Source organism: Jaculus jaculus, chromosome 1 (assembly GCF_020740685.1).
Source record: "Jaculus jaculus isolate mJacJac1 chromosome 1, mJacJac1.mat.Y.cur, whole genome shotgun sequence".
NCBI classification, from domain to species: domain Eukaryota; kingdom Metazoa; phylum Chordata; class Mammalia; order Rodentia; family Dipodidae; genus Jaculus; species Jaculus jaculus.
In genome coordinates, this window is record NC_059102.1 from 233,235,187 (window position 1) to 233,263,131 (window position 27,945).

At 44.3% G+C, this 27,945-nt stretch overlaps 1 protein-coding gene across 1 annotated transcript; it reads left to right on the top strand.

The window, feature by feature from the left end:
* Window positions 1-27,945, top strand: C1H16orf78 (chromosome 1 C16orf78 homolog). The gene is made up of 6 exons (XM_045142598.1): window positions 1-150; window positions 3,906-4,019; window positions 4,517-4,643; window positions 20,521-20,556; window positions 24,848-25,103; window positions 27,801-27,945. Exons 1-6 carry the CDS (start codon window positions 1-3, stop codon window positions 27,943-27,945), a joined length of 828 nt encoding a protein of 275 aa, XP_044998533.1.

Consider the following 27,945-nt stretch of genomic DNA (forward strand, 5'->3'; position numbering starts at 1 on the left):
ATGACAGAGACCACAGTGGACCTCAAGAACCTCATGCCCACTGAGAGGAAGTCCACATGGAGGACAGCTGAGGAGAGGCGAATGTCTGACCTCACTCGGGTGCTGGAGTGGCTGGAACGCAGGCGAGGCAAGAAGAGACTCCTGTTGCAGGTGTGTGCCATTGAAAAACTTACTGGAGACTATCAATACTGTTGTCATGAGAGAGAGGACTCAATACCCCAAGACAAAGGGAAAATGATTTTTTTTTTTTTTTTTTTTTGGTTTTTTCGAGGCAGGGTCTCACTCTGGCTCAGGCTGACCTGGAATTCATTATGTAGTCTCAGGGTGGCCTTGAACTCACGGCAATCCTCCTACCTCTGCCTCCCGAGTGCTGGGATTAAAGGCGTGCGCCACCACACCCGGCTGATGATTTTTTTTTAACAGTGGGGTTAACCCAGTGAAAAAGGACTAGAGTGGGGAACTTAGAAGATGGCTCAGCGGTTAAAGGCATTTGCTTGCAAAACCTGATGGTCTTGGGTCAACTCCCTAACCACCAATATAAGTTAGAAGCAAAAAGTGGTACAAGTGTCTGGCCTTCATTTGCACTGGCAAGAGGCCCTGGTATGCCTATTCTCACACATATACACACACGCATGTGCATGCCGTGCATACATTTTCTTTTAATGGAGCTGGGAAGATGGCTCGGCAGTTGAAGATGCTGTATTACAAAGCCCAAAAGCCTGGGTTCAATTTCCAAGCTGCTCACATAAGCTGAACACATAAAGTGGTGCAAGAATCTGGCGTTCATTTGCAGCAGGGGAGAGGCGAGGAGGGTGAGTGTACCCACACACACATAAACACATGCATACACAAACACATGTACAAATAAATTAAATTAAATTTTACAAAAAGTATGAGGGAAGAGGTTACTTCACATATTAAGTCGCCAGTGTTTGTTGATGGCCATTGTCAAAATCCAGCTCCTGCCCTCCTAACCAAGACAGGCCAATCAGGGTACAATCAATGTCTTCCACTGATTATATTTCAAGGATGGTCCACATTCTTGAGAAAGATGTTCTCATATGGAAAATGTGGAAGATGCACAGAGATATTCATCTCAAAGGGGCAGAAATAAAAAAGAATTTTCAAATACAAGTGTTCTAAAGTAGGCACTCCAAAAGATAGCCAGTGGTATGTAGTCAGGAAGAAGGCTGTCTGAAGTCTAGTCAACTGTGGGCAGTGTTAGTCTCTGTCAGTGTTTGGAAAGAGCCAAATAGGGCAGTGGCTTCTAGAGTCCCCATGCTGGTGACATAGGAGTCTTCCCACTCCCCCAGCTCTATTCACACCGCCTCCTCATGGTGGCTCTAAGATTGAAGGACACTTGTTCCCACTGCCATTTCCCCACTGAGACTTCTATTAGCATATTCCTCCTTCCGCTGTTTTTCCTGCTGAGTCAAACCAAGCCCTTACAAGAACCAGCTGTGCTCTGTAGAAGGCAGCTTTCTGGCCTGTGTCCTCAACCATGCTCTTAGACACACTCTGGCTTCTCAGAACTGCCCTTCATCAGCACACTGACCCACCCCATAGCCTTTGTGGAGGCCTGGTAACCAGAATACCAGAGATCCTTGCTGTATGCCACGTCAGTTGCCAACGGGCAGAGACAGGAATTCAGTCTTTAAAACTGTATTTAATTTAAGAGATCTGGCAATCTGAGAAGACAGTAGATTAACATCTTAAAATCAGTCTTCTCAAAGTTGAAAGTTTCGTTGAGAGACACTTTAAGCAAAAGTTTATTTAGCAAAGCAAGCACTATAATGAGATCAGAGTGGGATGTCCCCAAAAGTAGGGGTGCTAAAAAAAATTGGTTCTGCATTGTGGATTTTAAAAGTCTTTTGAATACTTAAGTGATGAGGGGCAAACCCATAGAATAAGAAGACCCCTATTCCTACCCAAGTCATAATGAGCCAGATCTCCCTTTTAGGGTCTTTCTTCCCATGATCCTCTAGAAAGGCCCACAAGAGGGAGGTCATGTCCAAACTACACAGCAAGTATCTTTATAGTGAGTGACATCAGGTTCTTTTCAGGATCCCAGCCTTTCCTTAGAATACATGTGTGAGAAAGTGCCCTGAGGCCCTAGCTTCTGATAGACTGGTACCACCTCACTGCAGCTGCAAGGAGTTTAAATGCAAAGGGCACTCTGACCCTTGGGAGACCCGGCTGCCAAGAAGCCACTGCAGTTTTCCTCAGTTACCTGACATCTAACTCCTCGCTTACCTGGTGTATCCGTCACTTCCTTATTGCTGGGACAAAATATGCAACCAGAAGCAACTTATTGAAGAAAACAGATTTATTTCTGCTTACAGTTCCAGAGCGTGGCCTCCATCGTGGAGGGGAAAGCATGACAGGAGCAGAAGCTTGCATCACACTGTCCTGTCAGCAGGGAAGAGGCAGAGAAAGAGGAGAGAGGGGGTGGCAGAGAGGGAAGAGCTGGCACAACTAGGCTACAGTAACACACTTCCTCCAGCAAGGCTCTGACTCCTAAAAGAACCGCAGCCTTCCAAAACAGCACCAACTTGCTGGAGACCAAGTGTGCAAACCCATGAATCTATGGGGGACGTTTCACTTTCAAACTACCACACCTGGTATCAGCTTCATGTCATATCTGTCACTCAGTCATTGATCACAGGAGCCAGTCTTCAGACAGGGGAACTGTGCCACCATAAGAACAGACATTTGCCACCAAGCAAATGATACATCAGAATTCCATGGCAGGGAGGGAAGGGTGACCTGGATCCCAGCGCTTAGGTCACCGTCCCTTAGGAACCACAATGGCACACCCTCAGGGAAGTCAGTCTACATGGCTTTTCGCATGGTACTTCAACATCCCTTCTCCACCACTGCAGATTAGATGGGGTCTTCCCATCCTTGATGTGCTCTGCTGGGCTCTTCACTCATGGGACCTTGGAGATCTCCAGTGAACCATCCTCCTGCCCCCACTCCTGTGAAACAGCTATGCAAGCACAGACCATAGTCAAGGGATTCAACAGACCACACAGAGCCTTTGGGGAGAGTAAAGGGTGAGGTGAATCGTGATGAATCCTCTTAGAAAACAGGGTGGATGAGGTGTCATGAAGAGAAGAGGGGTCTTTGGAATACAGAGACTGGTTATCTGAATAAGCTGGATCTGCTCAGAGATATGACAGCCTTTCAGACATTACAGACAGAAGGCCAGCCAGTCACAGACACAAGGCCTCTTGAAAAGGGGATCAATTTCTGCCAGGGCCTTTACATGCACAGTAACAGAACTCTACTGGAGGATTCTTAAGTTGAGAGAATCAAGACCAAACCTGAGATCTGAAAGGTCACACTGGGGCTAAGGAGGTGGCTTGGCAGTGATGAGCACCTGCTACTTAAGCATAAGAACATGGGAGAGCCTGAGGCCACCAGAGTCCAACTCCCTAGAACACCATTTTGTGGGAAAAGCAAAGACCAGAGCATGGCTGGGGCTTGGTGATCTATAGACAGCAATTCCAGGTTGAGATCCCATCTCAAGAAAGTGTGCAGATGAGCAAAAGAGAAGACCTGAAGTTCTCCTCTGGCCTCTACATGCACACACATCTACACACACTTGTGAGTGCACTACACTTACCTGATCTGCACACACACACACACACACACACACACACACACACACACATACACACACACACACACACACACTTGCAAAAAAAAGTAAAGGTCATTCAGGAGCAGTGATATGGACACTAAGGTGTGTCCAGAGGCCAAGGGAAATCAAAAGGGCCAAAAGCCCTAGAGTGTGGGTACAAAGGAGCCACCGTCAGACTCATCAGGAGCCCTCTCCTATGTAGGGATGGTGGTAGAATTCTCACAGGGCAGATAAAGGGCCCTTTCCCCTGCTTTTTCAGAAGCAAAAGGTCAAGGATGAGGTGGCCCCTGGAGCAAGTGAGAAGGCAGACAAGAAAGGAGCAGGCTCTAAGAAGAAGGACGGAAAGAGTCAGAGGGAGACAGCCTCCAGAAAGGTAATCCCCTCGCCACACAGACTCGCTCCCTCCCCTCCATGTCTGCTCCTCTCCCACAGGGTCTGGCCACATGTTTTATAGAGACTTTGAAGTGCATTCCTTTCCCATACTGACACCCAAATAAATGAATCCGTCCCGCCCACCACCCATCCAGTGAAGCTCCATCCAACAACTGCTGTTTTCCTGTGGTTACTACAGGGCAGGCGCCACACCTCCCCCTACCTATCAGCTCTGGCAAGGCTCAGAGAGCCACAGGAGGTCCCCGCTTATTGCTAGAGGGTCACCCCAAATCTGACTCCACCTGAAGGGTTGTGTGCCTCCCTTGGAGTCAGAAAAGGTAAAAGGGAAGTGCCAGGAAGTCATCCAACTTCCTCCAACCTCCCTAGGGTCTAGGGTGGGTCTACGAACAAACCCTTGACATTTGTCCTTTTGGATTTGGTGGGAGACCAAGTCACATCCTGTAAGCAGGGCACTACTTCTCTCCGGCCCCCTTCAAGGGCAAAGAGCAAGGCACCATTAAGAACAGTGGCTTTGCCAAGTACTCCTGGATGTATGGACTGGATCTGAAGAACAAGCAGACCGCAGCCTCCGCCAAGTTCAGCAAGGATGGCCTGAGGAGTTCTGGTAAGGGAAGAGCCTGGGCCTGGCAAACCAGAACTACCCTCCCTAGCCCTCTTCTGTCAGAGGTATCCAAAAGGTGAAGGCACCCACATCAACTCAGACCTGCACACACGGAGATCAGGAACCCACATGCAGGCTCCTTCGGGAGTCACACCCAAGGTGGCATTTAGCAAGCTGGGTGTGCCCCAGACAGGAGCTTCCACTAACATCTAGGTATTCTTAGGAAGCACACAGTGTCCCATGTTCTGAACTGTTTTGGTGACACTGACCTCATAAGTTCCAAATTTTCTAATTATTTTAGATACTGTGACACTGTCTGTTACAGAAGGTACCACACCTGCTGGCCTGACATCTGCCACTCTTAGAAAGGGGCAGGTGTAAGCTTCACCTCACAATCCTGGCCCCACCATAGCAAACTCAGAAGTGTGTAATCCTAGGTACGTCCCTCCAGGTCTACCATGCATAATGTGGGACAAACAACAGCGTTACCTTCCTTATAGTATGTATTGGAGTTACCTTCTCATTGCTGCGACAAAACAGCAGCTGATGGTACGAAAAGGTTTATTTTGGCTTCTAGTCTCAAGGTGAAGTTTCATCATGGCAAAGAAAGCATGCCAGGCCTAAGCAGAAAGCCTGGGTCACATCTCCACATTAGTGAGAAGGAAGTAGCTTGACTGAGCTAGCTCTGAACACACAGTGGGCTGGAGCAATAAGCCTGAAGGTCCGCCCCCCACCCCCAGTGACACACCTCCTTCAGCAAACCCCCACCTCCCAAAGGCTCCATTACTTTTCCAAGTTGCCACCAGCTGAGAACCAGGTATTTAAAACACATAGCTTATAGGGAACATTTCATTCACACTAATACACTAGGGCTGTGGAGTTTGAGCAATACAAGTTCTGTAAATCAACCAGCCCTATACAAAGGTGGCAGCCAGAAAACACTAGTGACTCTTGCTCAGTAAGGTGTTTGCTGGAATTTCAGGCGCTCTGTGCTATGGGGTTGAAAATAAAAATGCATGCGTTCATTTGCACCTGGCTTCATGGGACACAAATGTATAGTGCAAGAAGAAACTGGAAAGATTTCAACTAGCCTATGGGGAAAGTGGGTAGGAGTTGCCTGTTCTCCTACACAAAGTTGTCCTTTTTTTTTAAAGTGGAACATTTTTTATTATTATTTATTTATTTGACAGTGACAGAGAGAGAGAAAGAGGCAGATAGAGAGAGAGAGAATGGGCGCGCCAGGGCTTCCAGCCACTGCAAACAAACTCCAGACATGTGCACCCCCTTGTGCAGCTGGCTAACATGGGTCCTGGGGAATCAAGCCTTGAACCGGGGTCCTTAGGCTTCACAGGCAAGTGCCTAACCACTAGGCCATCACTCCAGCCCAAAGTTGTCCTTTTATACCAAGAAGAAATCCTTTTCTTTCGCCTTCTAATTAAGTACTGTAAAGCCTTTGTTAGCCGACTGAAGTCACTTGTCTGTCATCATTCCAGATGATCAGCTTTAAGCATAGTTCAGGATCTCCCCAGCTTTGTAACTAGAATTCTGATTCTCACTGCTGGCACTTCAGGTGCCAAAGGGTAGAGACAGGAACTGAATCTTTAAAACTGCAATTTACAGCCAGGCATGGTGACATACAACTTTAATCTCAACACTCAGAAGGCTGAGGTAGGAAGATCACCATGGGTTTGAAGTCAGCCTGGGCTACAGAGCGAGCTCCAGGTCTTTCTGGTCTAGAGTGAGAACATGACTCAAAAAAAAAAAACAACAAGCTGGGTGTGGTGGCGCACACCTTTAATCCCAGCACTCGGGAGGCAGAGGTAGGAGGATTACCGAGTGTTCAAGGCCACCCTGAGACTACATAGTGAATTCCAGGTCAGCCTGGGCTAGAGTGGGACCCTATCTCAAAAAAAAACAAGACCTGCCCTTTATTCAGAGACCTGGCGATGTGAAATATGAGAAGACACTGGACCAATATCCTGAAAAGGTGTCTTCTCAATGTTAAGAATTCAGTTGAGAGATACATTTAAGCCTAAGTTTGCTTAGCAAAGCATACTGTCAAAAGAAAGACTGGGGCATGCTGCCCCAAAGATGTTAGGGAGGGAGGCACCACAGAGTGGGTTCTACTTTGTGGATTTCAAAGAAATGTTTATGTTTAGGTGATGGGTGGCAAACTCAGGGGGTGAGGTGACCCTTTTTTCCTCCCAAATCATGCTGGACCAGATCTCCTATATAGGGTATTATTTCATTATTTCATGGTCCTCTAGGGAAAAAAAATGAAGGGGTGGTGTCAAAAGAACCACAAAGCAAGTGACAGTGTAGGACATCAGGGCCTTTGAGGACACGGATCCCTCATGAGAGCACATGCATGGGAAAATGCCTAGAGGCCTTAGTTCCTAATATAAGGGGCACAAGCTCGCTGCAGCTTCGAGGATACTGGAGCACTAAGGGGCACTGTGACCGTCAGGAGACACGGCTCCCAACAGGCAGCTGCAGTGACTCCTTGCTACCCCAGCATCTGACTGATCCCAGAGCAGTGCCTCGGTGAGACACTCACTGAATCCAGAAAATGCCGCAATGAGTACTTCAATGATAAATTTCTTTTTTAAAAAAATTATTATATATTTGAGAGGAAGAAAAGTAGAGAGAGAGAAAGAATGGGCACGCCAGCGTCTCCAGCCACTGCAAATGAACTCCAGAAGCATGGGCATCTGGCTTACGTCGGTCCCGGGGAATCGAAGCTAGGTCTTTTGGCTTTGCAGGCAAGCACCTTAACTGCTAAGCCATCTCCTGCACGATGGTTATATAAAATTTTGGCATTCAGAGATACTGAATGAAGGGTATATAGAAAGCCCTCTTTGTTTTTCTTGGAACTATTCTCTAAACTCAAAATCATTCCAAAATATAGTTGATTCTAAAAATAAATAAATAAATAAAACCAAGATTGGCTATGTGTTAAGGGGAGCCTAATTAAGCTTGTTGGGAATCTGAGTCATTCTGCTGCCAGACAGCTGGTCCTGGGGGGTGAGTTTCTTTAGAGCTAGCTGTCGGTAGACTCCTTGTCCTTCCTGCCTCCTGCCAGCCTACCTACAGAAGAGCCCTGCTTCTTATCAAGGCCCTCACAGGAAGCCTCTGCATGTGAGCCAACCTCACTGAAGGTCAGAGGGTTAGATTTCCACCACACACAAACCAGAGGCTGATCATGAATCCCTCAGACCCTTCCAAAGCCCTTTATCTCTTGACCCCAGAAGACTACATTTCCCGGCTGCATCTCCGTACAAGGGAAAGTGTCCTGATGTTCTCTGAACCTTCACGACTGCACGACAAGCCAGGCCTCGAGAACACAGAACTTCAGGAAGCGCTCGTTATCAGTACAGGCTGGCATGCATGAGACGGCGGAGCCCGAAGCCTGCTCACCCTTGCCTGGGCTTATTGGCCCTCCTTCCTCACTCACTCTTTCCTTCACCCTTTCCTCTCCCTCTCCCCTCTTCCCACTGGCTTTTTGCTTACACAGATCTTCCTGTCATTTGTCTTATTCCTAAGGTAGTTTATCAAGATATTTTCCTAGCTGGGCGTGGTGGCGCACGCCTTTAACCCCAGCACTCAGGAAGCGGAGGTAGGAGGATCGCCGTGAGTTTGAAGCCATCCTGAGACTCCATAGTGAATTCCAGGTCAGAGTGAGACCCTACCTCGAAAAACCAAAACATATTTCCTAAACAAAATCAGCTCCTTTCCTTAAAGAAACTCAGAACCGGCTGAGGAGATCGTTGTTTTCACTTCACTGCACAAGAGGCAGCAGGGAAAGGTCGGTTTGCAGCAGTGTGTCCTCTTCGGGCCGCCTTTCCTCTTCGTCACCATCCAACACAAATAAAGAATAAAGAAGTCTTGCCTAGTCTAAGATAATCCAGTCCATGGCCACTGAAAGGTGGTAAATAAAGAAGTCCAAGTACAGTAGAGGTGTTCACAGGCATCTAAGAACCTCCCGCAGATCAGCATTAGGCATCTGGGACTGGGTCAGGGTTGAGCCTAACCACAGCAAGAACTTCCATTGCAGGCTTTTAAGAGGCCTCATTAAGTGAGGACATCCTGGGTTGGGAGGCAAGACCAAGACAAAGCAGCCCTGGGAAGGACTTAGAGCCAGTTAGATGCTGAGCTCTCGGTGTTACCTTGAACCATCACAGCTCAGCAAATCTAGCATGCCTCTCCCACAGAGAATGCATTATCCCAGTAAAGTGTTCTGAGTGTAAATTCTTTTCTATCTCCTTCTCTTCTCTTAATGGTCATGATCAATAGTCAGGTCCTGTACCTTCTACTACCTTAATATCCTCATCCATGTCTCTTCCTCTTTCCTTCCACTACATTGTCTTAATTAGATCTTGGTCCTCTTCTATTAGTAGAGTCTCCAGCAGGGAATATGGAGAGATCGCTCAACAGTTAACAGTGCCTCCCATGCGGGGTTGAAACCGACTGCATTTGATTCCCCAGCATCCACAGAAACAGCTAGGCATATGCCACGCATGTCTGTAACCCCAGTCCTGCAGGAAGTAGAGACTGGATAATCTCTGGGGCTTGCAAAACCTGGGAGCTCCAGAATCAATGAGAGACTCTGTCTCAAGGAAGTTCAGGGATACAGAATGCAGGGGCCATGCCCAGTGTTCTGTAACCTCTGTCTCACATACATGAGGCACCACATGCATACATACTCATGCATATGCCACATACATCCCACCACATACCCACATGCCAAAAGAACAAAGGAAGAGCCGCTCATAATTTTCAGCCTCTATGCAACGGCTGCCACCCTTGCCTTCCTTATTGCATATTTGTATTGAAGTGATGGTCTTCCTGCATCACCACAGGAAAGCAATGAAACTACAATGATTGATAGCTGGCCATAATGAGATGAAGCTCCACAAACTGAACAAGAAATCAGAATAATTCTCTTGGAGAAGTTTGGTGAACTACAGGAAAACAGACAACTAAGTGAAATTAGGGAAAGCATACTTGAACAACATGAAAGGTGGGACAAAGAAATAGAGTTGCTAAGAAACCAAACAGAAATCCAAGAAATGGAGAAGAGCATCTGAAGTGAACTGCAGCAGTCATTAAACTCAAAGACACACGGGAAGTTACCCGGTCAGAGGAGAAAGACAGTAAGAAAATGAAATAAAACATGCATGATGGGTATCCAAGAAAAAAAAACTAGAAATTTATTTAATGAAATAATAGACGCTTCCTAAATTTGAAGATATGAGCATTGTGGTTTGATTCAGGTGTCCCCCATGAACTTAGGTGTTCTGTATGCTAGGTTCCCAGCTGATAATGATTTGGGAATTAACACCTTCTGGAGGCAGTGTATTGTTGGGGGTGGGCTTATGGGTGCTATAGCCAGTGTCTGCTTACCAGTGTTTGGCACCCTTTCCTGTTGCTATTGTCCACCTAATATTGGCCAGGAAATGATGTCCACTCTCTGCTTATGCCATCATTTTTCCTTCCATTCGGGAGCTTCTCCTCGAGTCTGTAAGCCAAAATAAGCCTTTTTTTCCCACAAGCTGCTCTTGGTTGGGTGATTTCTATGTGCAATGCGAACCTGACTGCCACATATGTATAACTAAATATACTCTCTATCAGAACAAGTCAGTAACAAAATGTAAAAACCTGACTGGAACAGCAAAGTTAGTACCGAGTGTGGGGTTGCTGCTGTAAAGTGACTGTGTGGCTTTGGTGTTTTGGAGATTTTCAAGAGGAATGTGGAAGGATTTGAAACCTTGGCCTAAGAGACACCTTGCAGAGCTGGAAGTACAGCTTGATGGACTATTCTGGTCAGACTTGAAAGACCTGAATGCAGTAAGAACTATGGATGTTGAGGTTTGACTTGTGAGGGTGAGAAAGAGCTTTGCCTGGACTGGACTAGAAGCAGTTTGTGTGAGAGGCTTGCTGTTATAGCCATGTCTGGAGAACTTGTGCAGGGTTGCTTTCCATCGAGATGGACTGATGTGAGCAGAGGCATATGGCACAGAAAAAAAATGAGATCTTTGCACTGAAATGTCTGCCTGATCAGCTGCAATTATGTGAAAGATTACAACCTTTGAAATTTGGCCATCTGATTTGCATTGGGGCAGCAAGAAGAATGTAGACTCTTTTGAAGGGGCCTGAGTGTTCAAGGAGTGTCCTGTTCTTCAAAGTCTGCTTTATTCTCCCCTGGATTAACCTGGTATTGTGGAGTATACAAAATGCAGGAAAGAGAGGGTCATTGAATTTGCAACACAGTGTGTTTTGGAAATGGCCACAGGAAGTGTGAAGCAGATTTGCTGGATGCCTGCATGGAGACCCCATGGAACCGTAAGGATGAACCATGGATTGCAGTGGAGACCCAGTGGAGATGCTGGGACCATGACATGGTTGCTAAGGAAAGCTGCCAGCCCCAGATGAAGTTTTCCAGGGCTCTGAATAGCCTCACTCAAGGGGCAGAATTGGAACTTATTATTGGACTTGGGGATTTATCACTGGCTAGAGTTGTTGGACTTGGAATTACAGAGTTTGATGTTTGCCCTGTTTAAATCTTTTATTTGTTGAATGTTTCTTTGCTATGCCCAATGCCATCTTTTGCAATGTAAATGTTTATTCTGCGCCATTATGGGTCTTGGGAGGATTTTTTTGGTACTATGGCTCAGTTAAAAGACCTTAGAGTATGGGAATGCTTGAAAATTATTGGGATTGATAAAAATTATAGGGACCAGACAGGTGTGGTGGTGCATGCCTTTAATCCCAGCACTTGGGAGGCAGAGGAAGGAGGATCACCATTAGTTCAAGGCCACCCTGAGACTCCATAGTGAATTCTAGGTCAGCCTGGGCTAGAGTGAGACCCTACCTCGAAAAACCAAAAAATAAATAAATAAATTATGGGGACTTTTAATGTTGGATGAATGCATTGTATTTTATATAATGTATGTTTATCAGTTTATGGGGGCCAAGGGTGGAATGTGGTGGTTTGATTCAGGTGGCCCCCATACACTTAGGTATTCTGAATGCTAGGTTCCCATCTGATGGAGATTTGGGAATTAATGCCTCCTGGAAGGAGTGTTTTGCTGGGGGGAGAGGGGACTTATGGGTGTTATAGCCAGCTTCCCTTGCCAGTTCCTGTTCCTATTGTCCACCTGTTGTTGGCCAGGAAGTGATGTCTACCCTCTGCTCATGCTATCATTTTCACTGCCATCCTGGAGCATTTCCTTGAGTCTGTTAGACAAAATAAACCCTTTTTTCCCAAAAGCTGCTCTTGGTCAGGTGATTGTTGACAGCAATGCAAACCTGACTGCAACAAGCATCAAGAACAATGACACAAAATACCTCATGATTAAACTTAAAAAATCAAGCAGGGACAATGGGTCACTGGATAAGAGAGCTTGCCACACAAGCATATGGTCTTAAGAGGGCCTGATTCACACTGAGTTCAGTTCTTCAGCACCCATGTAATGTAAAAGCTGGACATGGCCACATACACCTGTGAGCCCAGTCCTGTGGGAAGCAGAGGCAGAGAATTTCTGGGACTTGCTGGTCAGGCAGTCTGACTGAAAACAGCACTCTGGGTTCACTGAGACACTCCATCTCAAGGAAGCATACACACAAGCAATAGAAGAGGAAGACACCTGACATCTGGCCTCTACACCTTCACATGTGTGCTGTGACGTTCATGTATCCACACATAATGTAAGGGCACACATGTGCACACAATAAATTTTAAAAGAAAGGAATCAAAACATACTACTTCAAGAAGCAAATGCAGGGTATAAATGAATCAGTGGTTAAGGCACTTGTCTGCAAAGTCTAATAACCTGGGTTCAATTCCCTCATAACCACATAAAGCCAGATGCCTAAGTGGCTTATGCATCTAGAGCATGTTTGCGGTAGCTGGAGGCCCTGGCATGCTCATTCTCTCTGTCTGTATCTCTTCCCTCTATGTCTCTGCTTGCAAATAAATTTTAAAAAATTAAGAAGTCAATGCACAAATCAAGAAAGGAAATATATAAGACAACAAAAAAGCAATAAGTTGATAATTACTTTAAACATAACAAGAATAAAGTCTCTGTCTTGGTCCATTTTTCTGTTGTATGACAGAATGTCACAGACTTTGTAATTTATAGAGAGGTTATTTGCCTTACAATTCTGTCACGTGGGAAGTCTAAGGGGATGTTGACAGAATCTAATGAGGGCTTTGAGCCCTATTGTACTGTCATTGAAGGTGACAAGGCAGCTGGCATGTGGAGGAAGGATGCATGAAGAATGGACCTGCTTCATACAGCATGTGTTCCCAGTAATAAAATTAACCCAACACAGGCTGGAGAGATGGCTTAGTGGTTAAGGCACTTGCCTACGAAGCCTAAGAACACATGTTCAAATCTCCAGGTCCCACGTAGACAGATAGTGGTGGAAGCATGCAATATTGCACATGCACCACAAGAGGGCACACATGTCTAGAGTTCATTAACAGAGGCTGAAAGGCCCTGTTATGCCCATTCTCTCTCTCTTCCTCCTCCTTCCTCCTCCTCCTCTTTCTTCTTCTTCTCTTTCTTCTCCTCCTCCTCCCCCTCCTCCTCCTCCTCCTCCTTCTTCTTCTTCTTCTTCTTTTCTCTCTCTCTCTCTGACTTTAGCTCAAAAATAAAATAATAAAAAAATAAAAATAAATAAAAATTAAAAATATTAACCAAACACTTCTCAATATGACCCACCTCCTGACACCACAAGACTGAGGAACAAGTGTACAACATGTGACTTGGGGGAGCATATGTAAACCATAGCATTCCTTAATGAAAATAGAGTGGTTGGCAACATTAAAGAAAAATATCAACTCGATGCTGCCCATAACACTCATTTTGACTTGAAGAATACTCATTAGGGCTGGAGAGATGGCTCAGAAGTTAAGACACTTGCTTGCAAGGCATGGCAGCCTGGATTTGAGTCCCCAATATCCACATAAAGCCAGATGCACAAAGTGTTGCATGTGTCTGGAGTTCTTTTGCAAGAGAAAATGACCCTAGTGTGACCATTATCTCCCTCCCTCTCTCTCTCTCTCTCTCTCTCTCTCTCTCTCTCTCTCTCTCTTTCTCTCCCTCTCTCTCTTCCTCTCTCCCTCTTTCTCTCCTTGAAAATAGTTAATTTAAAAAAAGGGGGGGAGCTGGAGAGATTGCTTAGTGGTTAAGGCACTTGCCTACAAATCTAAGGATTCAGGTTCAGTTCCCCAAGATCTATATATGCCAGATGCACAAGGTGGCCCATGCATCTGGAGTTCATTTGCAGTGGCTGAAGGCTCTGCTGTGCCCATTCTCTCTGTTTTTTTCTTCCTTTCTTCCTTCCTTCCTTTCTTTCTTTCATTCTTTCTTTCTTTCTCTCTCTCTGTCTCTCTCTCTCTCTCTCTCATAAATAAATAATACTTTTTAAAAACAATACATATGGGCTGGAGAGATGGCTTAGCGGTTAAGCGCTTGCCTGTGAAGCCTAAGGACCCCGGTTCGAGGCTCGGTTCCCCAGTTCCCACGTTAGCCAGATGCACAAGGGGGCGCACGCGTCTGGAGTTCGTTTGCAGAGGCTGGAAGCCCTGGCGCGCCCATTCTCTCTCTCTCCCTCTATCTGTCTTTCTCTCTGTGTCTGTCGCTCTCAAATAAATAAATAAAAATTTAAAAAATAATTAAAAACAATACATATAAGCTGAAAGCAAAAGAATGGAAAGAGATACTCTATGCAATGTTAACCCCCAAAAGCAGGTGATAGCTATACTTAAGACAAAATAGACTTTAAGCTAGAATGTGTTGCTGGGGGACAAAGAAGGTTTTCAGCTAACAATGAAAAGGTTAATTCATTAGAAGACTTAACAGTTGTAAATATTTATGTATCTAACATCAGATTGCCAGAATAGATAAAACAAATAACAAGAGAAGTGAAAGCTGAACTAAATCACAACACAATAATGGCAAGAGAATTTGATAACCTGAAGATTAGAAAGAAGATAGATCATACAGACAGAAGATCAATAAGGAAACAGCAGACAAAAATCACTACAGACCCATGGCCCTGATAGATTCACACAGAACATTCCATCCAACAGTGGCAGATGTATTCTTCTCAAGCACTCCCAAAACATTCTCCGGGATACGTCAGGTGTTAGGCTTCAGAACAAGTGTTAACAAATTCAAGAAAATTGAAGTCATTGTCAGTACCTTTTTTGAGTATGATGCTATAAAACTATAATCAACAGGAAGAAAATGATAAATTTTAAAAACACATGTAAATCAAACAATACTCCTGAATAATCAAGGGATCCTCAAAAAATGCATAGTATTTTTTAAATTCTGAGACAAGCTGGGCATGGTGGCACATACCTTTAATCCCAGGGGCATGGTGGCACATACCTTTAATCCCAGGACTCAGGAAGCAGAGATAGGATCACTGTGAGTTTGAGGCTATGCTGACAGCACATAGTGAAATCCAGGTCAGCTCGGGCTACAGTGAGATTCTTCCTCAAAAAAAAGGTAATAATAATACTGAGACAAATAAAAATAGAAGCACAACAGATGAAAACTTAGGGGAAACAGCAAAGGCAGTTACAGAGTCCTGTAACCACTGAGCAATCTTCTCATATGCCATACCACATATTATACACACATGTATGCACAAAAGTTCAAATTTGTACATCAAGGAACAAAACAAAATAAAATATACAAGTATATATTTGTATATATGCATGTGTATATAGACAAATATTACATATATGTATTAATCCCAATCCTAACTGATAAAAAGAAATAATAAAGATTAAAGCAAAAATACTCCAAAACAATAAAGATCAATAAAACTAACAATTGGTTTATTGACAAGGTAAACAAAATTAATGAGTCATTGCTAGACTGACCAAGAAAAAAATAAACTCTTCAATGAAATGTCTACACTGCCACAGATGCCCCAGAAATATAAAGAAGAAACTACAATGATGTGTAAATAAATTGAAAACTAAAAGAAATGAGTAAACTCATAGAAACATAAAACCTGGCAAAGCTGCATCATGAACAAGTGGACATTCTGAGAAACCAATCACAAGCAAGGAGACTGAATATTTAAAAACTAAATAAACTCTTAATACTGTAATACCCAGGGTCTGATGGCTTCACTGGTGACTCAGTCATGCATTTGTAATATTTCCTTCTCAAACTGGTGGTGCACACCTTCAATCCCAGCACTTGGGACACAGAGGTAGGAGGAGCACCATGACTTTGAGGCCACCCTGAGACTACAAAGTGAATTGCAGGTCAGCCTGGACTAGAGCAAGATCCTACCTCAAAAAACCAAAAAAGAGAAAAAGGAAAGAGAACATTTCCAAACTCATTTTATATGGTCTCATTATCCTGATAAGAAAGGCAGGTATGGATACAAGAGAATTACAGGCTGATGTCTCTAGAGAACCTACGAAACCTTACATTAGCACATGGAGTTCAACACCACAGCAAATAGAGCATAGGCAACGACCATGGAAGGATGGCTCACCTTATGAAAATCAATAAATAGGATGGACCTTGTACACAAAATGAAGGACTAAAACCTTATGTCGTCTCAACAGAGGGAGCAAAGGGTTTTCACACAATCATCCTTTCATGATGAGGCACTTAACCAAGATAATAAATAGAAAGTGCCTCTCAACATAATATAGGCCATATATGACAAGCTCACTGCTAAGACTATACTCATGGTGAAAAACTGAAGACTTTTCTTCAAAGATTGGACTAAGACAAGGGTAACCACTCTCATCACTTCACCATTGTACTGGAAGTCCTAGCCAGAGCAATTAGGCAAAAAAAGAAATAAAAGACAACCAAATCAGAAAGAAGTAAAACTGTCTGTTTTCACATATATGGTCTTATAAATAGAAAGCCTGAAAGTTTACCACCAAAAAAAATAATAATAATAGAACTAAGAAACAAATTCAATAGAGTGACAGGAGACAAAATCGTTGACAATCAGGTGTACTTCTTTTTGGTTGGTACATATTCCCTGCACACACTGATGAGCTCCAAAAACACATCTTCATTCAAGCATATCATGTACTTTGGCCAGACACATCCCCACACCCTCCCCTTTCTCCATCCTCTCCCACTCACTAGTCTTCTTCCTTTTCCTAGATAGTCCAAGGTTCATGTCTTATATATAACATGTATATATGTATGCATACATAGCATATATGCACACATATATAATCTAGGATCCATATATGAGGAAACATGCTATTTTTATTTCTGAGCCTGGCATATTTTATTTAATATGATAATCTGCATTTCTTTATAAACTCTGAAAATGAAAGTTTTTTTAAGTAGCATTTATAATAGCATCAAAAAGAATAAAATACTTAGAATTAATGACAACCAAGGAGGTAAAAGACATGTACATTGGAAAGCATAAGACATTGATGGAATCACAAGTAAATGAAAAAGTACACTGTGCTCATAAGTTTGAAAAACTACTGTCAACTTTCCTATATTGCCCAAAGCAATATACAGATTCAACAAAAGGCCTATCAAAAATTCCTATTGCATTTTCACAAAAAGAGGGCAGAAATTCTAAAATTCATATGAAATTATAAAAAAAAAACAAAAAAAAACAAATAGCCAAGGCTATTCACTGCTGTGTTCAGCAAGCAGCTAGCCTGTGAGCTCTGTGGTTCTCCTATCTCCGCCTTCCTTCTCAGAACCCTGGAACTACAGACACTCACACTACCATGTCCAGCTTTACGTGGGGTCTGAACTCAGGTGCTCAAGCTTGCATGACAAGCATTTTATCAACTATGGCATCTCCTCAGCCCATAGCTATTTCTCTTTTAAAATTATTTATTATTTATTTATTTATTTATTTACAAGAAGAGAGAGAATGGGTGCACTAAGTTCTCTTGCCACTGTAAACAAACTCCAGATGCATGCACCACTTTATGCATCTGGCTATACATGGTACTGGGAAATCAACCAGGCCATCAGGCCTTGCAAGCAAGTGTCTTTAATCACTACACCATTTCTCCAGACTCACAGTCATTTTTTGGTGCATATTTACATCAAACAATCATTTTGAACACTTGAAGTACATATGATTTTTTAAAACATTTTATGGTTATTTATTTGAGAGAGAAAATGAGCATGCCAGGGCCTCCAGCTGCCACAAACAAATTCCAGACACATGTGCCACCTTGTGCATCTGGCTTATGCAGGTCCTGGGGAATCAAACCTGAGTCCTTTGGCTTTGTAGGCAAGTACCTTAACTGCTAAGCCATCCCGCCATTCCTGAAGTACATACAATTTTGTCAGTTATACCTCAACAAAGCTCGCTATCCTTTCTGGAATAACTAGACTATTTTTATTGGATACTAACACTGATATGATACCAAAATCTATTCTGGTATTTGTTTCTGATTTCTTCCATGTGTTCTCTCTCCTTTTCATTTTTCCTGTCTTCTTTTGGATATTGTTTCCTGCCTTTTCATCTTTTTTGGTGGGGGCTGGCTTATTACTTCTAAATTTGTTGTGCTATTTTAGTGATCAAGTAAGTGTGAGTTGCCAGTTTATATCTTGAACTTATCACGCCCTACCTTGCCTTGATGCATAGCATATGAAACTTTCAAGAATGTGTCTTCATTTCCTCTCTCTGCCACTTCCCTCATTTGCCTTCTTTTATGACTTTCCTTTGAAGAAGATTGGCACTGACGAGCCCTCGTGTCCTTGTGCTTGTGTTTGAAGTTTATTGAGATTCTTAGTTTACAGTTTTCATCAAATTTGGAAAAGTTCTGGCTATTAGAAAAACTTCAGTTTTTCACCAGGAGAGGTAGGAGGATCACTGTGAGTTCAAGGCCAAGCTAAGAATACATAGTGAGTTCCAGGTCAGCCTGGGCTAGAGTGAGATCCTACTTTGGAAAAAAAATTAAGAAAAACTTGGTTTTTCAATCTCTCCTCTTCTCTTTTCTCCCTGTCCCTCTCTCTGACACCCCAACTACACAATTTAAAGTTCCTCAACTCTCTCCTATGTTTCATTTTGTATGCTTTCTGCTGCTGCCTCTCACGTCCACTCACCTTTCCTTCTGTCTACTGTTCACCTGATCTGTGGATTTACTTTTCCATTTCAAGCATCATCATTTTCAACTCTAGAACTTCAATGTGGGCCACTTTGGAACTTCTGTGCTCCTCCTTAACATGCTCACGCCTTGGTACGTGCTGACTGTATATCAGCATATTCAGTAGATATTTAAGTAGCTCGGAGTGCCTGACTAATGTGCATCAAGCCCTGGACTTGCATCCCCAGCACCACAAGAAAGGGACATTGCAGTAAACACCTCAGCACTCAAGTAGTGGAGGCAGGAAGATCAGAAGTTCAAGATCATCCTCAACCACATAGCAAGTTTGAGGACAGTCTGGGCTACACGAGACCCTGTCTCCAAAGGAGGAAAAGCTATCTTCTTGTTGTCTACCATTCCTGTCTCCTGCGTAGGTTCGGTTCCCTGCTGATAAGCCCTGGGCTGAGGGCCTGGTTCCTTCCTCACACTGCCGCAGTCCGGGGCCACCTTCGTCTCCCTCCTTCACCCGTTCTGACTCCTTACCTCAGCAGAGGGGGATGACATTTCCAAAATATAAACCTCAATAAAATATGATGGCAAATCATTGAAATTTTTTTAGAAGGAAATTGCCATATTGGATTTGGATTTTAGAAAAGACTCCCTGGATACAGGTCAGCAAAAAAATCCTGGGAATGGTTGCTCGGGTGAGTTGAGTCCTGCTCCCCAGTGGGGTAACCACTATAAATTTGCTCATACTCCAGTGAATAGCTTCCCATCATGCTCATCCTGTGATCAACTCAGATTTAACTAATGTGGGCAAAAAAACTAAGCCAAGGGATGAAAGTAGAATGGCAATGAATAGATAAGAAGGGTTTTAGCAGAAGGGAGAAAGGGGATGAGAGAGGATACTTGGGAGGAAAATGAGACCAAAATACAGTATATATGTACAAAAGTGTCAAAAGCAAAATTAAATCCATAGCTGGGGTGATAGTTCTGTAGTTAAAGGTGTTTGCTTGCAAAGTCTGCCAGCTAGTGTTTACTGCCCCTGCATGCACAGAAAGCTGGGTGCAAAGTGACACGCATCTGTGATTCCAGTATGCCTACCACAATGGGAAGGGGTGCTAAGAGTACCCTAAGCTCATGGGCAAGACTCATTTGAGCAGCAAGAGACCCTGCCACAAAGAAAGAGGAGCACAGACAAACCTGGCATCCACACGTGCACATGCACATGGCATGCACATGCCCATACACACACACACACACACACACACACACACACACACGCACATAAATAATTTTTTAGAATAAGAACACAGGTGCTAGATACAGCAGGTACTCCTGTGGGGCGGAGGAGATCCTGGGAAAATGATGAGCGCACATGTTCATAGTGAAGCTTGGCAAAGTCCAAGTTATTAGACTGAGAAGAGGGGATTCACTTGGCTTTCCTGCCTTAAGCACCCAGTCAAGGGTGTCGTGCAGATTTCAGGCTATGGGTGCATTCCTAAAGAAAAGGCTAGAGAAGTATGGCCCCTCTCTGTTTGTCCTCACAGAGTCCACCCTGAAGTCCCAAGGTTACTCCTTAAAAATCGAACTTATCCATTCAGCCACAATAGATCTTCTGTTTTTCCAAGAGAGTGGCCAAGGCCAGACTCCCAACCTGGATTCATGCCAAGGGCACACTCCGATTAGATGTAGAGTCTTGGTCACATTAAATGGGTGTGACATGGCTATGAGACTAGAGTATCCCCTCCCAGAAGTCCCTTGGGTTGTCATGACCTTTAACATGGCTACAATTTTTTCTAACAGGCACACTGGGATCCAGAAGAGAATCCGAAGCCCCAGGTGAGCCTTTCGACAAGAGATCACCTATTTGCCCCCCGAGGATACTCAGATCATGGTTCTCCTGAAACATGGCCCTGGTTTCTGCCATGCACACACAGGGACTGCTAAAACCACCTGACCTACCTTGCCAAGGACCATCTGCCAGGCCAGAACACCACACTGGGCATGAAGTATCTTAATTCAACCACTTGCTCATTCTGAGACCTTGAGCATGTCACTCTCCAGCCTACGGACACTCCACTATAGTGAGTCTAGACTCATTCCCCCTAGGCATAGCCTGGTAAGATCCCTGAACCATTAGTGGAATCTTGTATGCTCATGGGAAAGTTTACTAATAGGAAAAGGAATCTGCTGGCATCACCCTGGGAGTAGAATGATACATGTAGACTATTGAAAGGGAAGACATGGGGCTCATAATCCTGCCCCAGACAACATCAACATCACTGTCAGGGTGAATGAATGACATCTAAAGACTTAGAAATGTTTAAGGACTCAACAGTCATCACGAAAATGCTCTAAAAGATAGCAAAGGCATTACATTAGGAGACTTGATGAAAAAGTCAAAACCTAGATACATCCTTAAACCAAATAATATAGAAAACTTCGAAACAGAAGTCTAGACAGAGGCCAGCTGTTGTGGCTCATGCCAGCACTCAGGACACTGAAGTAGGAGGATTGCTGTGAGTTTGAGCCCAGCCTGGGCTACAGAGTGAGCTCTAGGTCAGCCTGGGCATACAGTGAGACCCTGCTTCAAAACCCACAGAAAAATAGTCTAACAGATAATAAGGAAATGCAAACAGATCATGGGAGTCCGATGGAAAAAGAAGGGAGAGTTTAAGTGTAAGTGATAATAAGTAAACTTATAAACATGCAAGCACTCAAAAATATAGCAACCAAACAGATAAAACAGATATTTAGAGATGCATTGAGAACCCTTTAAAACACAGTTACTTGGGAACTTTTAAGTATACCTCCTTCAAAACCACACAGACCACACCAGAAGGGGTGTATAGAGAAATGCAATAACAAAGCTAACAGACCATAATTTACATTTTAGAAAGCATAAACTTGATATTGTCAAAGAATCTGTGGGCACTAGGGAGATGCTTAATGGGGAGGAGCGCTTGCCATGCAAGCATGAGGACCTGGTAGGCCCTGAATTTGATTGCCCAGCACCCACATAGCCAGCTGTACATGACCATTTATACTTGTAGCCCCAGTCTTGTGTGGGGGCAGACCAGAGAATCTCTGGGGCTCTCTGGTCAGCCAGTCTGATGGAAAACAGCAGCTCTGGGATCAATGAGGGACTCTATCTCAAGAGAACACATGGATGGACAGTACGGGACGGCATCCAACATTCTTATCTGGCCTCCACATTTACATGCATGGGGCATGTGCATCTGCGCGCGCACACACACACACACGCACGCACGCACGCATGCAATAATTTTTTAAATAAACATTTTCACTTTAAAAAATAAAGATTTGGGGTTGGAGAGATGGCTTAGCAGTTAAGGCATTTGCCTGCAAAGCCAAAGGACCCAGGTTTGATTCTCCAGGACCCACATAAGCCAGATGCACTAGGGGGCACATGCATCTGGAGTTCCTTTGCAATGGTTGGAGGCCCTGGTGTGCCCATCCTCTCTCTCACTCTCTCTCTCTCCCTTTCTCAACTAACTAACTAAATAAATAGAATATATTTTAAAAGAGAGAAGCTTCTCTTTAAAAAATAAAGATTGCTGCCAAGTGTGGTGGCACATGCCTTTAATCCTAGCACTCGGGAGGCAGAGGTAGGAGGATCGCTGTGAGTTCAAGGCCACCCTGAGAGTACATAGTGAATTCCAGGTCAGCCTGAGCTAGAATGAGTCCCTGCCTTGACAAACCAAATAAATAAATAAATAAATAGAAAGAAAGAAAAAGATTTTTAACAACTACTTTATCCTAAACTAATGATTAAAAATAAAGTAAAAGATGCTTCACAAGTTGAAAAGGGGGAAATTAAGAAGCACATACCCAAATTACCATGTATCAAATAACTAATGAAAGTAAGCCTATTTTATACGAAAGTATATAGGCAAAGGCAAAATGCAGGCTCAGAGAAATTTGCAGTAAAAATTAAATGTTAAGAGTAATGGTTCCTGCCTTTCTAAAACAAGTAAGAAAAATAACTTACATTTTTATTAGTTTAATAAGTAGAGACAGAATTACTACAAAAGAAAATAGCTGGGGCTATAGCCCAGTTGGTAGAGTGCTTGCCTAGCATGCATAAGGTCCTGGGTGCCAACCCCAGTTTTGCATACAGCCACGGTGGCACACATCTGTAACTCCAGCACTCTGGAGGCAGATGCAGAAGAATCAGAGTTCAATGCTATTCTCAGCTACGTAGAAGCTTCAAGGCCAGGTTGGACTACTTGAAGCCCTGTCTCAAAAAAAGAATATGCAGGGCTGGAGAGATGGCTCAGGGGTTAAGGCACTTGCCTGAGAAGCCTAAGGACCCAGGTTCAATTTCCCAGTACCCATGTAAGCCAGATGCACAAGGCGGTGTATGTGTCTGGAGTTCATATGCAGTGGCTAAAGGCCCCTGGTGCACCCGTTCTCTACCTTCCTCTCTTTCTTTCAAATAAATAAATAAAAATAAAATATTAAAAAAGAATATATCAAATCCTGGTTGAGATTAATAAAAATGAATATAAAAGGTAACCAGAAAAGTAAAGACAAATGTAATTGACAAGTAATATGAAGCTATCACAAACCTTGCTAAAAGTAAATGACATAAAATATTGCATGAGAGGGCTGGAGAGGTGGCTCAGCAGTTAAGGCACTTGCCTGTGAAGCCTAACGACCCAGGTTCAATTCCCCAGTTCCCACATAAATCCAGATGCACAAAGTGGCGCATGTGTCTGGAGTTCATTTGCAGTGGCTAGAGGCCCTGATGTGCCCATTATCTCTATCTGCCTCTTTCACCCTCTCTCTCATAAATAAATAATTTTTTAATTATATGAGAAAGGTTATAGAAGTAAAGATAAATAAATCCATGTGTTCATATAGTAAATACATTTTCTAAAATTTTTCAGGCTTTTAACTATATTATTGTGTAGAGTTAATATAATTTTATGCCCTAGTTAAACATGAGCTATAACTAAGAGTCAATAATCCATTGTCATTTTGGTTATACCAGACCATGTAAAATATGGACACTTCTGCATTAACTTAACAAGCCATCATAACTCAGCATTAATATATAATACCAAAAACATAACCTCACATTGTTAGTTACAAAACCTTAAACATATTTTAACAAAAATGCTTAATACATGAAAGTACATCAAACATGTCAGTGTCTGAAATGCATATTAAACCCCAGGTCAGTGGAATTTATTACAACTGATGAAGAATGGTTTGAATCAGGATATGCACCGCAAACTAAAGGAAAACTTACCTAATCATGTCAATAGATGATGAAAGAGCACTAAGTAAAATCACACAGTTATTATTAATAAGCATTCCAAACCGGAAACACTGCTAACATATTTGAAAACATGCCTAAAATAGTGGCAAATAATATTCTAAATGATGGATGCGAGGGCCATTTTAATTAAAATCGGGAGCAGAGCGGAGCAAGGGCTTAGCACTTCATTCTTGTTTCAGAGGGTCTGTCAACTGCAGTGTGCCATGAGCACACAAGTTCTTATAAATGCTAGAAGGAATTGCATTTTTTCCTAAATACAATTGCATATGTGCAAAACTCAAGATGTTCAAGTGAACAATAAGACTTCCTGTGGCTGCTGGTTTATGAGACAATGGTTTTAGAACGACAGATTTTCCTGTAATGGTCATATCAGTTAGAAATAGAACAGGTAGAAAAATATCGTGTTTCCATAAGGGAGCTTTTATTTAACCACTTAGGAGAATCTAAGAAGAAACAATTGAGGTGCCCAAGCTTTCTCCCCAACCAGAAATCTATTTAGTTCAAACTTCGTATTTGAGTCATGGTCAGACATTCCTACGTTGTATATCCACGCCTTTGTCTGGGCTGTTTCTCTTGCCTGCAGAAGCCATTCTGTCTGCCGGCAATTCATTTCCATCTAGTGAACTACTGGTCCTTGAGACCAAAATCTTCCTTCCTGTCTCTAATTCTCTTCCTGTGCAAACCTTCTATTGGAGAGGGAGGCCAGAAGCTTCTTAGGGAAAGAGAGTGAATGGGAAGAGAGAAGGGGACACCTGGAGCAGGGGACAGAGACATGAGCAAGGGCTTTGAAGGCTCGCACAGAAACCTTTTTTTTTCCCTCAGAATTGGACATCAAGGACGCCATCGCTCTCGAGTCAACCCAGAGACCAAACCCATTCCGACGACAAAGTTCCACTGTGGATCCCATGGCGCAGGACTCGATGTTTAACACCCGGAAGGTGACCCTCCTGAGAGAATGGTCGAGCAAGATGCCCGATTCCAGCTACGAACGGAAACTGAAGAGTCTCATGGAGAAGGGTACCGAGCCCAAGATAGAGACTGCCAAAATGCTGAAGCCCGAAGAGGTGTTGAGCTGCCGGTGAGCACGGGGGGAGGTCTAGGACCCTGGGGAGGACCGCGCCCGACTGAGCTCGCTTCTTGGGACACAAAGGAGCGCACGGGGGGGGGGGGGGGGGGAGCCCCTTGGTTTCCATGCAGCCTCCAGGGCCAGGAAGTGTCCTTCAAAAGATAGACACAAATGTAGACAAAATAGCTGTGTCCACCTGTGTCTGGACATGTGTGCAAACTTGTAAAAATGTCTACCCACTCCACAGCAGAAGCCAAGAGGTTAGTCCAAAAGGAAAAGATAATCACCCATGGCGTGGTTTTAACAGGAAATCTCCCCACATTTCTTCACATCTCTGTGAATTGAAGGTGACACTGTTTCCATGCCTGGAACCACCTGCTTATTATGTTTGGGGTCTTAGACCCTCAGGTGGACCATGAACCAGTAGCCTTCCTTCTTCCTTTTCTTCCTTTCTTCCTCCCTCTCTGCCTTCTTTTCCTCCCTCCCGCCCTCCTTTCCTTCCTTCCTTTCTTCCTTTTCAATGCCGGGGATAGAACCCACAGCCTTGCACATGTTAGACACGTACTCCCCCACTGGGCATCATCCCCAGCTGGTTTTTGCTTCTTCTGCATCCATACCACACTTCGGCTGTCTTCTCTAAAATCATACTCCCTAGGACAGTGTCATCCTTTAGTGTAAAGGCTTAACTGTCAAAGATAAGATCCTTGAGCTGAGGAGGACTCAAAACATTCAAATAACATAGCCACCTGTGCCACTTTTTGCGCATGTGTGTGTGTGTGTGTAGTGTAGCGTTGTGTGTGTGTGGCATACACATGTGTGTGTCCTCATGGCACGGCATAAATTCCCATGCAGCAGGGATGGCTGTCTTGCGTGCAGTGGTCAGAGTAGAACGCCGTGTCTGTCCATTCCATTGCTCCTCAGCCTGGTCTTGTTTCGAGCCAGAGACTCTGCTGCTGCTGCTGCTGCTGATGCAAAAGATTCTTGGGTCTTTGCTTCCCTGTGGGATTGGGGTTACAGATGCATGTGGATATCCCCAGCTGTTTCAGGAGATGTGAGACCTCCTCAGGCCCCCCCCACTTGTGCAGGAAGTCCACCTAATGGCTGAGCCATCTCTCCAGCTTCATCTTTGCCATTTTTATTTTATTTTATTTTTTAATGAGAGAGAGAGAGAATTGGTATGCTAGGGCCTCCAGCCACTGAAATCTAACTCCAGATGCGGGCAGCACCTAGTGGGTATGTGCCACCTTGCGTCACCTCGTGTGTCTGCATTATGTGGGATCTGGAGAGTCAAACATGGGTCCACAGGCTTCGCAGGCAAGCGCCTTAACCGCTAGGCCATTTCTCCAGCCCCACTTTGCCATTTTGACAGCCACACCAGAGGCTCTGCACAGGTTCATGAGCTATTCCCTGCTCCCCAGTAGGCACAGGGACGGAGCCTCTGAAAGACTGGCAGGCACTGCCCAGGCCACTGCCCACGTGGGGCAAGTACCAAGGTGGCTGTAATTAACTCAGCCCAGTCGACAGACTAACAACCTACCTATGATCCACAGTGAGGAGCCAAGAAGACTCCTTTTCCATGGACAGCCAGAGACTGGGGGAGATGGTGTCTGGGAAGCCTCTGGGAAGGCATCTCAGTGCAGTGGGTCTTAAGAAAGCCACATGCACAAGTTTCAGGCCACTCCTAGCTGAGTTGCCTAGGTTGGGAGTGGGGAATGGCTGGGGCCATCCAGGGAAGACAGTGCAGGATTGGGATTGGTGTGAGGTCTGAGTAGCCCGCAAGCACGCGTCAGCTCTGGGAAGCTGCTGAGAGAGAAGGCCAGCTACTGCAGGACACAGAGCCAGATCATCCTGGTCACTGTAACCAGCCTGCAGGCAGCCGGCAGGGTTCACCCATCCTACCAAAGCTGGAACCAAAGAGCAAGAACAGTGGCATCAGCCTGCATTCCTGGCACTCAGGAGGCAAAGCAAGAGGATTGTGAGTTTGAGGCCTGCCTGAGCTACATAGTGAGAGCCTGTCCCGAAAAAATTATTCAAGGGCTAGAGAGATTGCCTAGCGGTTAAGGCGCTTGCCTGCGAAGCCTAAGAGACCCATGTTTGACTCTCCAGATGCCATGTAAAACCAGACGCACAAAGCTGAAGCAAGGGCAAGGTCGCACATGCCCACTAGGTGGCGCAAGCGTCCGGCATTCAGTTGCAGTGGCTGAAACCCTGGCACGCCAATTCTCTCTCATTCTTGCTCTCAAAATAAAAAATAAATAAATAAGAATAAAGCTGGGCCCAAGGTCAAGGTTAGCCATGGAATAAAGAGCTATGTTTGAATCACACAGTGCAGACAGGATCAATTTCATCCTTCAACAGATATCAGGATTACCAGGCTTCAAAAAACATGTCAAATCAATGGCCTGATTTTTTTTTTTAATGGTTTGACTATTTTAAGGGAACATACACACATCTTTTCCGAAGATCTGACTGCTTCCGTGATGGTGGTTGGGTGGTGGTTGGGAGGTGGTTGGGAGCAGCACCCACAAATAGATTTATAGCAATTTTAAGTGATAGAAGTTGTGGGCTCTGCCCCCTCTGCAAGGTGTCCTTGTATTACCAAGAGGTGTCAGGCTTCTGTTGAGGTCCATTGCCTTCTGCTGCCCAGAGCCCAGTAAAAGACCAGGTCCTGGAGGCTCCTCTTCACCCCTCTTCGCCTTCTCTTTGCAGGTACCTTCGTTTGTCCAAAAACAACATTCGGACCTTGGTCAAACTTTGCAAGGACGCGGGGTTGGACGTGGACATCCACCCGCACATGGTGGAGTCTGAGATAGACTCAAAGAAGGTGTTCGACCGCCCTGGCAGAGGCACTTAG

Bases quoted from the DNA above. Each gene is read 5' to 3' on its own strand.
- C1H16orf78 (XM_045142598.1), top strand. From the start codon at position 1: ATGACAGAGACCACAGTGGACCTCAAGAACCTCATGCCCACTGAGAGG. The intron at 4,020-4,516 runs GTAATCCCCTCG...GCCCCCTTCAAG, and splicing joins GGGAGACAGCCTCCAGAAAG to GGCAAAGAGCAAGGCACCAT. The intron at 25,104-27,800 runs GTGAGCACGGGG...TTCTCTTTGCAG, and splicing joins GAAGAGGTGTTGAGCTGCCG to GTACCTTCGTTTGTCCAAAA.